Genomic DNA, 15,000 nt, shown 5'->3' with positions numbered 1-15,000 from the left:
ACCTTTTATTTGTATTTGTATTTCTTTTTATCACAACAGATTTCTCTGTGTGAAATTCGGGCTGCTCTCCCCAGGGAGAGCGCGTCGCTACACTACAGCGCCACCCATTTTTTTGTATTTTTTTTTTCCTGCGTGCAGTTTTATTTGTTTTTCCTATCGAAGTGGATTTTTCTACAGAATTTTGCCAGGAACAACCCTTGTGTTGCCGTGGGTTCTTTTACGTGCGCTAAGTGCATGCTAGCACACGGGACCTCGGTTTATCGTCTCATCCGAATGACTAGCGTCCAGACCACCACTCAAGGTCAAATGGAGGGGGAGAAAATATCGGCGGCTGAGCTGTGGTTCGAACCAGCGCGCTCAGATTCTCTCGCTTCCTAGGCGGACGTGTTACCTCTAGGCCATCACTCCACTTAAACGTACAATACAAACAAAAAGAGTGATGTCAAAAGAACAAAGAGAAAAACAAATCACTCTTCAGCTTCGGACAGCACAGGACACAGCAACGAACTCATCAGAACAGCACCCACCTTGACGTCCGCACTGCTGACTTCCGGTCACATGACACAGGTCCCAGCTCCCGTTTTCCACGAACATTAATATGGAGGGTGCGCAGCCTACTTTGGTTGTGGACTTTTCGTCGCTCACAAAGCGAGAAGTAGGTCATATGACGACACGGGCAACCCAGCACCGTAACTGGCTTCTCTGAGTTTGCACTGCTTTAGTTCGGACAACTTTTCGGCAGAGTTCATTAACGGATCAGTTCGAATACGTAATGGCAGATGTATGGCAAGCAACACGCTCAAAGTAAACAAAGAAGACTAAATCAAATAATGGGTGTTACTGTAAAACCAAATATATCTTGTAAACTTGCAAAAAATAAACACCGTGAATGTTCAAAATCCTTTCGTCAGAACAGCGATTTCCACGACGAAAAGTTTGCCTTTCAGTGACCTGGAAATAACGGAAATGGGGACGCCCGACGAAAATCCGACGAAAGCGGGACTGCGCACCCTCCCCAATGACATCATGGCAGGCAACGTTAACTGGTGCCCTGCTGCGTGCCACGAACATTGACACCATGACATCAACGTTAACACTGACACCATGACATCAACGTTAACACTGGCACCACAACACCAACGTTAACACTGACACCACGACACCAACGTTAACATTGACACCGTGACATCGACGTTAACACTGACACCAACGTTAACACTGACACCACGACACCAACGTTAACACTGACACCACGACACCAACGTTAACACTGACACCACGACATCAACGTTAACACTGACACCATGACAACGTTAACACTGACACTAACGTTAACACTGACATCATGACATCAACGTTAATTAGTGCCCTGCATCGCGTGCTCACCACCCGGCTGTTTTCATCACTCTTTTGACAATTCAATGTAATTCAATTCAGTTCAAATCATTGTATTGTCTGCTTCAACCAAAACAGAAAATTCTCTTTCGGCTCACTTCTCAAAATGCTCGTCAGCAAAATTAATTTTAATATCAAAGAGAAAAAACGAATAACGCAGTCGTCGGTGATGTACAATCTGGCAGAATTCTCGTCATCAGGACTGGAGAGATAGCTGACGGATTGATGGCCCCTTTTGTCCAAGGGCTCAGAAACAGCCAACATTGGAATCGAGCACGCTCTGGGCATTACAGAGGGACCTTACTTTAACTCTCTCCATACGAACGGCGAAAGAGACGACGTTAACAGCGTTTCACCCCAATTACCATCATCAAAATATTGCAAGCGGAAGGCTCTTATACTAAAGACGTGAATGTTGACAAAAAATACCACAATTCTGACGACGGAAGCTAAAGGTTGGGTCATTGAGACACCCACTGGACATCCGAGGGGTCTGTGTAGAGGAGAAGAGAGGACTGGCCGTACTGAGTGAGTTAACGTTGCCTGTCATCACACAACATTGCAACAGGACGCGTTTTCTTTGCCCCGCCCCTTCATGTCTGACGGAATACGGAGAGAATGACGCTCTTCGTTTTTTCAATTCTAATGGCGGGGCGGGAGAAAGCAAACCCGACCTGTCACGGAGTCCTACGTGACTGAGGTGCTGTTTTAACGTGGTGCATGTATTGGAGGTTCATTTCCCGAAAGATTCCTTCATCTGATACAACCGTTCTTTTCTGAAAGGTTCCTTCATCTGATACAATTATTCATTTCCGAAAGATTCCTTCAGTTATTAATATAACTATCTCAACGAGGTTCACTCCCTTAACACTATCTGTTGTGCGTGCATGGTTCATCCAATATAACCATCTCCAGGAGATTCTCTCTCTTATCACTGTTGTGCGTGCATGGTTCATCCAATATAACCATCTCCAGGAGATTCACTCCCTCTATCACTGTTGTACGTGTATGATGAAAGAAACTTTCGTTCAAAGGAGGACGGCCATGTCATTTGTTCTGGGTGTCGCTTGGTTCCGTGATAAATGTTTTGCATTACTGAAAAATTCATCGGCAACAAGTCTTGTCAAATACTGTATGATAGTCGTGTTCGACTATTCTTCTTCTTCTACTTCTTCTTCTTCTTCTGCGTTCGTGGGCTGCAACTCCCACGTTCACTCGTATGCACACGAGTGGGCTTTTACATGTATGACCGTTTTTACCCCGCCATGTAGGCAGCCATACTCCGCTTTCGGGGGTGTGCATGCTGGGTATGTTCTTGTTTCCATAACCCACAGAACGCTGACATGGATTACAGGATCTTTAACGTGCGTATTTGATCTTCTGCTTGCATATACACACGAAGGGGGTTCAGGCACTAGCAGGTCTGCACAGATGTTGACCTGGGAGATCGTAAAAATCTCCACCCTTAACCCACCAGGCGCCGTCACCGTGGTCCGAACCCGGGACCCTCAGATTGAAAGTCCAACGCTTTAACCACTCGGCTATTGCGCCCGTCGTGTTCGACTATGATCACCAGAGAAGCAGAGGAGGCAACTGCTGTCCCAACTATCTGGGCTGGAATTTGATTATAGTGGAGAGTGTCTTGCCCAAGTTACATCAAAACTCTCTCGGCCCAGAGGGTTTTAGGACGGTCTGTGTTGGAATCGTTCCCAAAATGTCAATTAGCCCCCCAAGGCTGCAGCACTAAGAGCCAATGCAATCTTGCCTCTTCAGTAGTTTGAGAGCCATAGTCCTTCACAAAAGACTAAGCTGTTAATGACTTCCCACTGCAATGGATAAACCATATAATCATATGTAATTTAGTTGATTCGGCTTCCTTCCCTGGTGAATATTCGGTAGCTTTTTTATTTTTCATTTATATACAAATATAATACAAAGTATGTTTTCGTCTAAGCTTCTGATCCATTACCAAAATCAACGCCCAAAGTAATAAAATGTACATTTTCCATTTCTGACACAAGTGATTTCAGACGAATACTTAATTTCCACTAAAACAACGTCCAAAAAGAACCAAATGTATATCTTCAATTTCTGATGTTATCAATTGAAGAAAAAATACTGAAATTTCCACGTAAGGTACTCCTTCAGGAAATGATCCTCTGTGTACGTGTTGTGCATGTAACTGAGGCTTCAAACATCTCCTTCCTACCCGGTCTGCCTTTCTCCTTGTCATGTGCGAAACTATGGCGGAACACATTTCATGCACTTCAGCCGATTTCTACTCTTCTGCACATTTTTGGTGAATAGTGTGTTGTAAATAACACGCCAACTAAATGACTGTAGAAACAAAATAAGTGATTGAAACGTGACGCGAAAATCAGCTTGCGGATGCCTATGATGTCAACGTTGACACCACAGCAGTACAGCAGCAGTAACTCGCTGTGAGCCTGACTCGCCTCAAGGCCTGACTAAGCGCGTTGGGTTACGCTGCTGGTCAGGCATCTGCTTGGCAGATGTGGTGTAGCGTATATGGATTTGTCCGAACGCAGTGACGCCTCCTTGAGGTACTGAAACTGAAACTGAAAACTGTGAGCAGGCTGAAATGGCTTTTGATTATTTCTTCGCCCCTTTCCGCTACTAGCGGCCTCTAGCGTCACGTGCTGGTGACACGTTAAGACTATCGGAAGTTTCGATTTTTTTTTTTACCATTAAATATTACATAATAGGCGACAAGGTGGCAGAATGGTTAAGACGCTTATCTGCCAATACAGTGTCCGTGGGGAGTCCGGGTTCGAATCCTGTTCTCGCCCCTTCTCCAAAGTTTGACAGAGGAGTCAAACTGATCATCCAGTCATTCAGATGTGACCATAACCTGAGGTCCCGTGTGCAGCACGCACTTGGCGCACTGAAAAACAATCCACGCTATACACACAACACATACTGCACACAATACGCTTTACACACAACACACCTTGCACAACACGCTTTACACAAAACACACCTTACCCACAACACAGTTTACACACAACAGGACATTTTGCAAGCAACACAGTTTACACACAATACACACAACACATGATATGAACATTTACACGCAACACAACTTACACACAACACACCTCACACACAACATGACACCTTCCACATAACACACCATAAACACAACACACCTTGCACACAACACACCTTACACACAACATGATACCTTGCACACATGACACCTCTTACACACAACACACCTGACGCACAACATGACATCTTGCACACAACACGGTATCTTCCACACAACACACCTTACACACAACATGATACCTCGCGCACATGACACCTTGCGCACAACATGGCTACAGAACTGTTGTCCTCTGGCAAAATTCTGTTAAAGAAATCCCCTGTGATAGGCGCACAATAAATGATATATACATGCACTCAAGGCCAGACAAGGGCATTGGGTTATGCTGCTGTCAGATATTTGCCGAGCAGATCTGGTGTAGCGTGTATGGATTTGTCCGAACACAGTGACGCCTCCTTGAGAAACTGAAACTGAAATTATTCAAATCGAAAAATAAATGAACGAATATATTTTCGATTCTGTATCTCTTTTTTCTTCTTTTTCTTCTTTTTAATGAAGTACGTTTCGAGCAAACTTCGAGGGAACTTTTTATGGGTGGGAAAATCTGTTGTTTTTTTTAAAGATTTATTCAGATTCTTATGTAGAAGCCGCCCGTTGTTTTCCGTTAAGTGTTACACGAAAGTTTCCAATCACGTGTATCGGAAGCAAATCCAATGTTCGCCTGAACTCACCCATCACCTCTCTTAGTGACTCGTCCTTTGAGTCACAACTGGTTGGGGGTTTTACAGGCCTACAGGCAGGGCGGAGAAGGAGATGTTTCATGGATAAAACTCTATCGTCCAACATTGAAAGGAGACAGTTGACAAGGCTGACAAGACAAGTGTTGGGGTACTCACCGAGCCCTCCATGTTGGGCACTGAGGAGGGTCAAAGGTGGGCCACCACAGTCCGCCACAGAAACTGTCATGCATGTCTCTGCCTTCCCGTCAAAAAAACAGCTGGTACGATTGATGTGCTGAGATGCCCTCGACGGAACATGTGATTTTCGTCCCCCACCCCACCCAATCCCCCACCTCCCCCACCCCGCTCTCAGTTGTCGCCGGCCTGCAAAATATGCAATGACTGGTCACAAATGGAGAAACTGACAGGTACGCGCGCGCGAACATACACACACACACACACTCTCTCTTTCTCTCTCCCACTCACACACACACACATCACACAGATACACACACACACACACACACAGAGAAAGAGAGATACACTGACACACACACACACAGACACACACAGACACACACACACACACACACACACACACTTCATACGTGCATGCACACACTACCGTCTTGAATTAAGAACAACAACATAATAATAATAATGTCCGCCACACAGGTGAGAGAGCCCACCAACAAACACGTGCGCGCACACGCACGCACACACACACACACACACACACACACACACACACACACACACACACACAGAGAGAGGTGGGGAAAGCAACAGAGAAAGAGAGATGAGATGATAGTACAGTAGCAGTAGGAGTAGGATAGGGACAAAATATACTTTGAAGCATTTTGAGGGTCCTTTCTTGACATGACAGTTGAAAAGATTATTACATGTCTCAATAAAATCACCCCGTATCCTTGTTAAAAAACAACCCACACACACAAAACAACGATACTTAGCACACAACATATCTTACACAGAACACACCTACTTTACACACAAAACAAAATTAGCACATCTTTCAAACAATACAATTACAAAAAAAACACATTACACACAACACACATTACACACAACACACATTACATACGACACACAACACACATTACGCACAATATACTTTACACACATTGCACAATTCACACAACACACCATACACATAACACACCTTACACACAACACAACTTGCACGCAACACACATTGCACACTACACGCTTTGAACGCAATATACCTTACACACAGCACATATAACACACAACACACTTTTCATACAATATCCCTAACCGGCACACATCTTACTCAGCACACATTACATACAACATGACACCTTACATATAATATGCACCTTACACAAAACATGAAATCTCACACAGCATACCTTGCACACAACACACCTTACAGATAACACGCTATACACACATTGCACACAATACGCTTTACACACAACACACCTTGCACAACACGCTTTACACAAAACACACCTTACCCATAACACAGTTTACACACAACATAACATTTTACAAGCAACACACTTTACACAACATGATACCTTGCGCACATGACACCTGGCACATAACACCTCTTACACACAACACACCTTACGCACAACATGACACCTTGCACACAATATCTTCCACACAACACACCTTACGCACAACATGACACCTTGCACACAATATCTTCCACACAACACACCTTACACACAACATACCTCACGCACATGACACCCTGCACACAACATGACACCTTGCACACAACACGACACCTTCCACACAACACACCTTACGCACAACATGACACGACACCTTCCACACAACACACCTTCCACACAACACACTTTACGCGCAACATGACACCTTCCAAACAACATGACACCTTGTACACAACATGACACCTTCCACACAACACGACACCTTCCACACAACATGACACCTTGCACACAACACGACACCTTCCACACAACATGACACCTTCCACACAACACGACACCTTCCACACAACATGACACCTTGCACACAACACGACACCTTCCACACAACATGACACCTTCCACACAACACGACACCTTCCATGACACCTTCCACACAACACGACACCTTCCACACAACATGACACCTTGCACACAACACACCATAAACACAAGACACCTTGCACACAACACACCATAAACACAAGACACCTTGCACATAACACACCAAAAACACAACACACCTTGCACACAACACACCTTACACACAACATGACACCTTGCACTCAACACACCTTACACACAACATGACACCTTGCACTCAATACACCTTACACACAACATGACACCTTGCACACAACATGACACCTTGCACACAACATGACACCTTGCACACAACATGACACCTTGCACTCAACACACCTTACACACAACATGACACCTTGCACTCAATACACCTTACACACAACATGACACCTTGCACTCAATAAACCTTACACACAACATGACACCTTGCACACAACATGACACCTTGCACACAACATGACACCTTGCACACAACACACCTTGCACACAACATGACACCTTGCACAAAACATGACACCTTGCACACAACATGACACCTTGCACAAAACATGACACCTTGCACACAACACACCTTGCACACAACATGACACCTTGCACACAACACGCCACAAACACAACTTGAACACAACATAAACACAACATGACACCTTGCACACAACATGGCACCTTGCACACAACATGACAACTTACAACATGACACCTGCACACAACACACCTTGCACACAACATGACACCTTGCACATAACACACCAACATAACACATCATAAACACAACACACCTTGCAACACACACGTTACACTCAACATGGCACCTTGCACACTGTGTACACACACTGCACACAACACACCTACCTCCAACATACAGAACTTGCATTCCGACACTTGTCAGGTCAGCCAACCGCTTTGTCAATACACGCCCTCAACACGAAAGTTTTGTCAGCAAATTGGACCACCTCGATAGCATTCGAGTCCTTTTTGAAGACAACACACTCCACAATGTTGCACGCTGAATTTTCTTCCACCAAGCAGCATCTTGAACTTGAACTTGTGGTGCTTGAGACCTCGTTCAAGGCCTGATCACCGTCAGGATTTGAATACTTGTTGTTCAGGTCTAACTATCCTACCTCTTCTACCTGCTCTTGCTAGCAAGGTTTTGTTGATGGTTTCGAACTCAGTTAAAAGTTCGTCTTAAAAGGTTAAACCGTAGTTTGGAATATCTTCAAAGCTTGCCTGCGTTCACAACAAGCTGGGGTTGTTTCCCCCCCCCCCCCCCCCAAGCGGCCATGACGTCAAACTGTGACGACCATAGTGTGACACTGAGTTGACCTGCACGAAATGCACGCTTTGCACGTGCCGTGTACACTTGTGAGATGTGTTGGACGAGTTTCCTTCCTTCCTTCTCAAAGAGTGACCACAATCAAATGTTGATAATTCTGTCCCTGTTTGGGGAATCGTCTGCAAGGGAGAAAAAAAAACCTCCTAATTCTATCAAAAAAAAGAAAGGACCTTTATTTTGCAGTATCTAGGCTGGACATACAAAGACCACATCACAAATGAGGAAGTGAAAAGAAGAGTCCAAAACGCCATTGGCCCATTCAAAGACCTGCTAACCACAGTGAAGGAACGCAAGCTCCGCTGGTATGGACACGTCACACGATCAGACGGCCTAGCCAAGACCATCCTGCAGGGTACCGTACAAGGAAGGAGGAAGAGAGGCAGACAGAGAAAGCGCTGGGAGGACAACATCAAAGAGTGGACGGGCCTGCCATTTGCCACAACTCAAAGGGCCGCTGAGGACCGAGGCAGGTGGCGCGAGCTGACCAGGCAGTCATCCATGGTGCCCCAACGACCCACCCACGGGTCAAGGGATAGATGAGATGAGATGAGATGAGGCTGGACCACTCCAGCACAGATCCAGCCCCGTCAATTACTGCTACTTTGATCCAAAGAATTAACAAGAGAAGCAAGGCCTTCAAGACTCACTTGTGATACGCTTTATAAAAAAAAAATCCAAGCTTTTTATGTATTGAGTATAATTTCAAAATGTAATGTTTAAGATGAGAAAGATCAGTTTAAAGTAAATCAAGTCCCCTAGCATTAATTACAGAGTAATTTCCCTTTTTTTACTATCTGCAAATAAATAAAACTTCCATGCTTAGCAAAAGAAGTTCCTGTTTGAACAAAAAATGATAATAATGACTGCTCTTGTTGTTGGGTTGAATATCAGATCAAAGTGGCAAGTTTATATAATACAAAAAATATAAATATAACAGTGAATGCAGTTTGCATATAATTAGGCTTCTTTTTTTTTGTGCCCATCCCAGAGGTGCAATATTGTTTTAAACAAGCTGACAGCAAAGAATTGAATTTTTCCCATTTCTATGCCTAATTTGGTGTCAACTGACAAAGTATTTGCAGAGAAAATGTCAATGTTAAAGTTTACCACGGACACACAGAGAGAGAGAGAGAGAGAGAGAGAGAGAGAAAACCGAACACCGGGTTAAACATAGACTTACTTTGTTTAAACAAGTGAGTCAAAAATAGTACTTTAAAGCCCTCCCCCTTTTCTCTCTCTTTGTTTTTCTTTCCTTTCTCTCCATTTTTTTCCTCCTCTCTTTCTCTTTCTTTGGTGCTGGGTCACAGAAAAAAAAACAGAAAGAAAGAAAAAAAAAAGTCAGTTGTTGTCATTTAGCAGCGACAGTGACACCCTCGATACAAAGGTGCCAGTAGTATTGCCTTCTGCAGCTGTCAGGGGCAGGGCGTCCCGGTCCCCCAATTGTTCTTGGGAGGAATCCTACCTGTCTCCTCCTTCTCCTTCTTCTTCTTCTGCGTTCACTCGTATGCACACGAGTGGGATTTGACGTGTATGACCGTGGATTCTTCTGTCCACTTCTGCTGAGCGTCCATGTTTCGCACGCACACACAATGATGGAATTCACAGCAGCTGCACTGCACTACACTGCACTCCCACTCAACAAGCAAACCAATCATTTATGGTGAAAAGTGCATGTGGTTTATTTAAATTCCTTTAGTCATTGAAATCATTCATCTTATCACCTTGATTTGTAGTTATTCGAAAATTCATACGTCTTAAGTTGGCAAAAAAAACATATATAGATAAATAAATGATAAACAAAAAAAGTTGAAGGGGATGTCAAAACTCCGAAGTATGCCTGGGGTACCATTCACAGACTGGTCGAAAACAGACGAGTGTGGTGGATCTTCGATGCTGCCTTAAATGCCAGAGGAAGTAATGGGCAATAATTAAGTTGCAAAAACAATATTGCAAATAATAATAATAATAATAATAATAATTACAAATATCATTTTAGTGTGTCTTAAATAATGTTAAACTCGAATAAAAATGTTTATGAAAAAAACAAAGTTGCCAAAATCAATAAGAATGGGAAGAAATCGACACTGACGAAAATTTACGAATGATACAGAATCATGTAAGGATAATAATAATAATAATAATAATAATGGTATTTATATAGCGCTGAATCTTGTGCAGAGACAAATCAAAGCGCTTTCGCACCAGTCATTCACACGCATGCATAACTCTAAAACTGTAGAAACTTAAGACAAGGAAGGGCAGGCAAGGGAGGCTATTTTGGGAAGGATGCGACAAACAGAATCAATCTTCGAATGACAGAAATACGAGTGACCTGTGATTATGAGGATAATGTATATCATTGTCCCGACATGGCCCTTGTTTTTCGATGGGTTGTTTGTGACATGAATTTGAAAAAAAGAAAAGTTGGATGTGCAAAAGTGCTGCGTCTCTTTGAAAATCAATGATTAAAAAAGAGGCGTCATTTCAGGATCACGATATGAATTTGATAATCATTTCTCACTGCTCATTCAGTACAGGGAAAACAAAATCACAGTGTATGGGGCGGAGGGGGAGGGAAGGAATTCAACACCAAGCGTGGATAAAGAAGACAAATACAAAGTTATTTTGTATCAAAATTTAATGGGACTGCAGTACAAGTGAATTCATGCACACGAGTATAGCTAATACCAATATGATACCAGTCATAATATCAAGCTTGTTCGGATGTCTGGAGATGACACTTACAAGTGCAAGTACAGATCACAACAATACAAAACGCATACAGCCGAATGCGTGAACGGACTTTTTAAGAACATCATCAACAATCGCTAACTGAAAGTTAAACCTTTCTTTTTAAAATGTCTGAGCATGCAATGAAAACGAAACAAATGACACGGTAATTATTTTGAAGTATGCTACTGATAAATGGGCAAATAAGTGAAGTTTCTAAGTTGACAAATAAATGTATGAATAAATAAACAAATGAATAAATAGATTAATTAACTACACCGTATACGGTTATGAATGTATCGTGGGTTGTTTTTTTTTCCCACGAAACAAAAAAACAAATCAAAATAAAAAAAAAAAAAGAAGAAAGAATGAAAAAGAGATACTGGAAATGTATTAATGGTGTGATAAATCATATTGGAGTCGGTGAATCGGTGGGACAACAACGGTACAGAAACATAGTCCAATATGTTTCCACAATAGTACTTCAATATAACAGTGAAATTCGTGACATTTGACAGATTTCATCAACACAAAGGTGAAGAAACTCAGCCATTTTGTGTCAGTTTTCCATGGCTGAACAGCCAGTCTTGGCTTTGGCAGGGTGGTAAGGCTTCCATTAGTTTCAGTTTCTCAGGGAGACGTCATAATGTTGGGACAAATCCATATACGCAACGCCACATCTGCTGGGCAGATGACTGACCAACAGCATGATCAAACGCGTTGGTCAGGCGTGCATATACTTTATGTTTGTGTACCTATCCCAGTGGATTTCTTCTACATAACTTTGCCAGGGGACAACACTCATGTTGCCATCCCAGTGGATTTCTTCTACATAACTTTGCCAGCGGACAACAGTTAGGTTGCCATCCCAGTGGATTTCTTCTACATAACTTTGCCAGGGGACAACACTCATGTTGCCATCCCAGTGGATTTCTTCTACATAACTTTGCCAGGGGACAACACTCATGTTGCCATCCCAGTGGATTTCTTCTACATAACTTTGCCAGCGGACAACAGTTAGGTTGCCATCCCAGTGGATTTCTTCTACATAACTTTGCCAGGGGACAACACTTATCTTGCCATCCCAGTGGATTTCTTCTACATAACTTTGCCAGGGGACAACAGTTGGGTTGCCATGGGTTCTTTTTCAGTACGCCAAGTGCATTCTGCACATGGAACCTCGATTTATCGTCTCATTCGAATGACTAGATGCTAACTTTGATTCTCCAGTCAAACTTAGGAGAAAGAGCGACAGAGGGATTCAAACCGAAACCCTCATGGATACTGTACTGGCAGATAAACTTTCTGAACAATTCTGCCAGCTTCCCCCCTTCCGGTCTCCATCTGAATCAGCGAGTGAGAAGCACAGTGGTAGAGAAAGAGAGACAGACCAGCACTGAAGAACAACATTGAGCAAAGAACCGTTGTTGTCGACATTTCGCTGGAGACAGAAACTTGCCTTAGTCTGGCACGACGGAAATTTATAACGTGTGTCTGATCCAGTTTCTATCAGGGTTTCTGTCATTGTAACTATGATGACAAATGGCTCAGATTAGAATAGCATGATGTGTTTAGTGAGATGGGTCACCCGACATTCTTATCATGACCGTTCGGGACTTAGGTCCTTGTGTCTCCAGTGAGCTTCATGCAGGGCTCGGGTTTGGCATGAATTGTGGTGCGGTGAATGGGAAGTCTTCGCCTGCGAAGAATCAGTTATCAGTTCAAATGGAAATGGGTGAACAGGTAAAAAAAAAAAAAAAACAGTGCTGAATACTGATCAATTAATAAAGGTAATACGAAAAAAATATGAACGTACGCTGCTCCACACAACAAGCTGAGACACGCGTTGTAAGACTACACACACCTGACAACCACATTGGTAAATGTTTGTCACACAAATCACCAGCATTTTCCTGTTTGATTCTTTGGCGTGATTGTTGTTGCTGTTGTCGGTTTTTTTGTTGTTTTTTTTGTGGTTTATTTTGTCTGTTCAATTCTCAACGCAGCATTGTAATACGTTGAGAGGCTCTCTCTAGTCTGTTGTTGTTGATGCTATTGTCTTTTTTCCTGTCTGTTCAATTCTTAACGCAGCATTGTAATACGTTGAGAGGCTCTCTCTAGTCTGTTGTTGTTGATGCTATTGTTGTCTTTTTTTCCTGTCTGTTCAATTCTTAACGCAGCATTGTAATACGTTGAGAGGCTCTCTCTAGTCTGTACTTGTTGATGCTATTGTTGTCTTTTTTCCTGTCTGTTCAATTCTTAACGCAGCATTGTAATACGTTGAGAGGCTCTCTCTAGTCTGTTGTTGTTGATGCTATTGTTGTCTTTTTTTCCTGTCTGTTCAATTCTTAAAGCAGCATTGTAATACATTGATTTAATCAAGATCTCTCTCGAGATGCCAGCACACTATTCACGCTCTTTTATCATCATCATCATCGTTGTTTGGAAAGTGCCACAAAAAAGGAGCAGAACCCAATCTCCAGCTAAAGAACACGTTTTGGAAACAATGACAATCTGTTGTCCTGGAGTGGCTGCTGAAAGGTACCCTGTCAGGTCTGATTATTATTTATCGTTATTATTATTTTCATTTGTTTGGGTTTGTCGACAGTAACAGTCCTTTCAATTAGACATGATACTTGGCCCTCTCTTACATCTTGTAAGGGTAACACGTTGTTTCTGAATAGGACACAATGCTCCACCCCCACCCCCCACACCCCCCTCCAAAAAAAAAAAAAAAAAAAAAAAATCATGTATGGCAAAGCAGGAAGGTCGTAAGCGAAAAAAAACAACATAGTTTGGCACAACAAGCGTTTACAAAAATTGTCCACTGTAAATTTGTATTACCAAACACCCACCCACACCCACACACTCTCTCTCTTTCTCTCTCCTTCACTCGGGCAATCGCGGATAGGCCTGGACCTGTGGGATATACGGCCTTTACAACGTACCAACACATTCATCCAGTGTTACACGACTGACTAGAAACCTCCTTTGCAAACAAACTGCTGAAATGAAGCACGGGCGTCTAGCGTCACTAGGACACTGGATTCAAACGGATTTAGGGTGGAAAAGACACAATATAAAACATGACTGACACAGAAAAGCAGTTTAAAAAGCTACGTACACACTACGCCCATCCAGTTCTTAGCAGCCAGTGTGCCGTCAGCCTGACACAGCAACACACATCCGTCAGACACAGCCAGCTGCTGTCAGCTACGGAGCTTTTCAGGCGGAAGGAACGAATCTTATTGGGATTCACGCCGCCAGTATCATTGAAGAGTTCCGTCCCTTCGACCAGCCAGCCGTCTCATCTTCACGGAAAAAAAAAGAAGAAGAAAAAAAAAAAAGCTAGCTGGAGACGGCTGGAGGCCAGTGTGAACACTTACGCTATATAAATGTACATTATTATTATTATTATTTTCGCCCGCATCCAAGGCGGGAAAATTACGCGCGCCAGATTTCTGTCCAGGTGCTGTCAACAACTGGCTGGGCTGGGCTTAGTGTGAACGTGGCCTGACATATAAAGCCTCACTCGAACAAAACGTTCATTCAATGGGATGGTGTTTGACGCTCTACTGGCTGCTCTCCTCAAGGTCTAGTTGTTCCGAGGACTGTGGTCTTGGCTTGAAGAGGGTGGCGCTGTGGTCGTAAGGGTCGAGTCCGTCTTACTCTCACAACAACAGC

General features: G+C 43.2%; 2 protein-coding genes across 3 annotated transcripts in view; both read right to left on the bottom strand.

Moving 5' to 3' along the window:
- The window catches only part of LOC143285311 (uncharacterized), a 20,863-nt gene extending 12,739 nt beyond the window's left edge, over nucleotides 1–8,124 (bottom strand). Inside the window, exons 1-4 of the mRNA XM_076592574.1 lie at nucleotides 8,103–8,124; nucleotides 7,941–7,950; nucleotides 7,361–7,376; nucleotides 6,909–6,925 (exon numbers count right to left, since the gene is read on the bottom strand). Of these exons, the coding sequence (XP_076448689.1) occupies nucleotides 6,909–6,925; nucleotides 7,361–7,376; nucleotides 7,941–7,950; nucleotides 8,103–8,124 (65 nt within the window). The remainder of the gene's footprint in view (nucleotides 1–6,908; nucleotides 6,926–7,360; nucleotides 7,377–7,940; nucleotides 7,951–8,102) is intronic.
- A 2,131-nt stretch (nucleotides 8,125–10,255) lies between these two features.
- The window catches only part of LOC143284910 (uncharacterized), a 22,656-nt gene continuing 17,911 nt past the window's right edge, over nucleotides 10,256–15,000 (bottom strand). For both annotated transcript variants that reach the window (XM_076592052.1, XM_076592053.1), the window contains one exon: nucleotides 10,256–15,000. This exon is cut by the window's right edge and continues 832 nt beyond it. The gene's annotated coding sequence lies outside the window, so the exon portion shown is untranslated.

The sequence above is a fragment of the Babylonia areolata genome, chromosome 8 (assembly GCF_041734735.1).
Source record: "Babylonia areolata isolate BAREFJ2019XMU chromosome 8, ASM4173473v1, whole genome shotgun sequence".
Taxonomy (NCBI): Eukaryota; Metazoa; Mollusca; class Gastropoda; order Neogastropoda; family Buccinidae; genus Babylonia; species Babylonia areolata.
The sequence above is the reverse complement of the archived record's forward strand: the minus strand, read 5'-3'. Positions and strand labels throughout refer to the sequence as shown.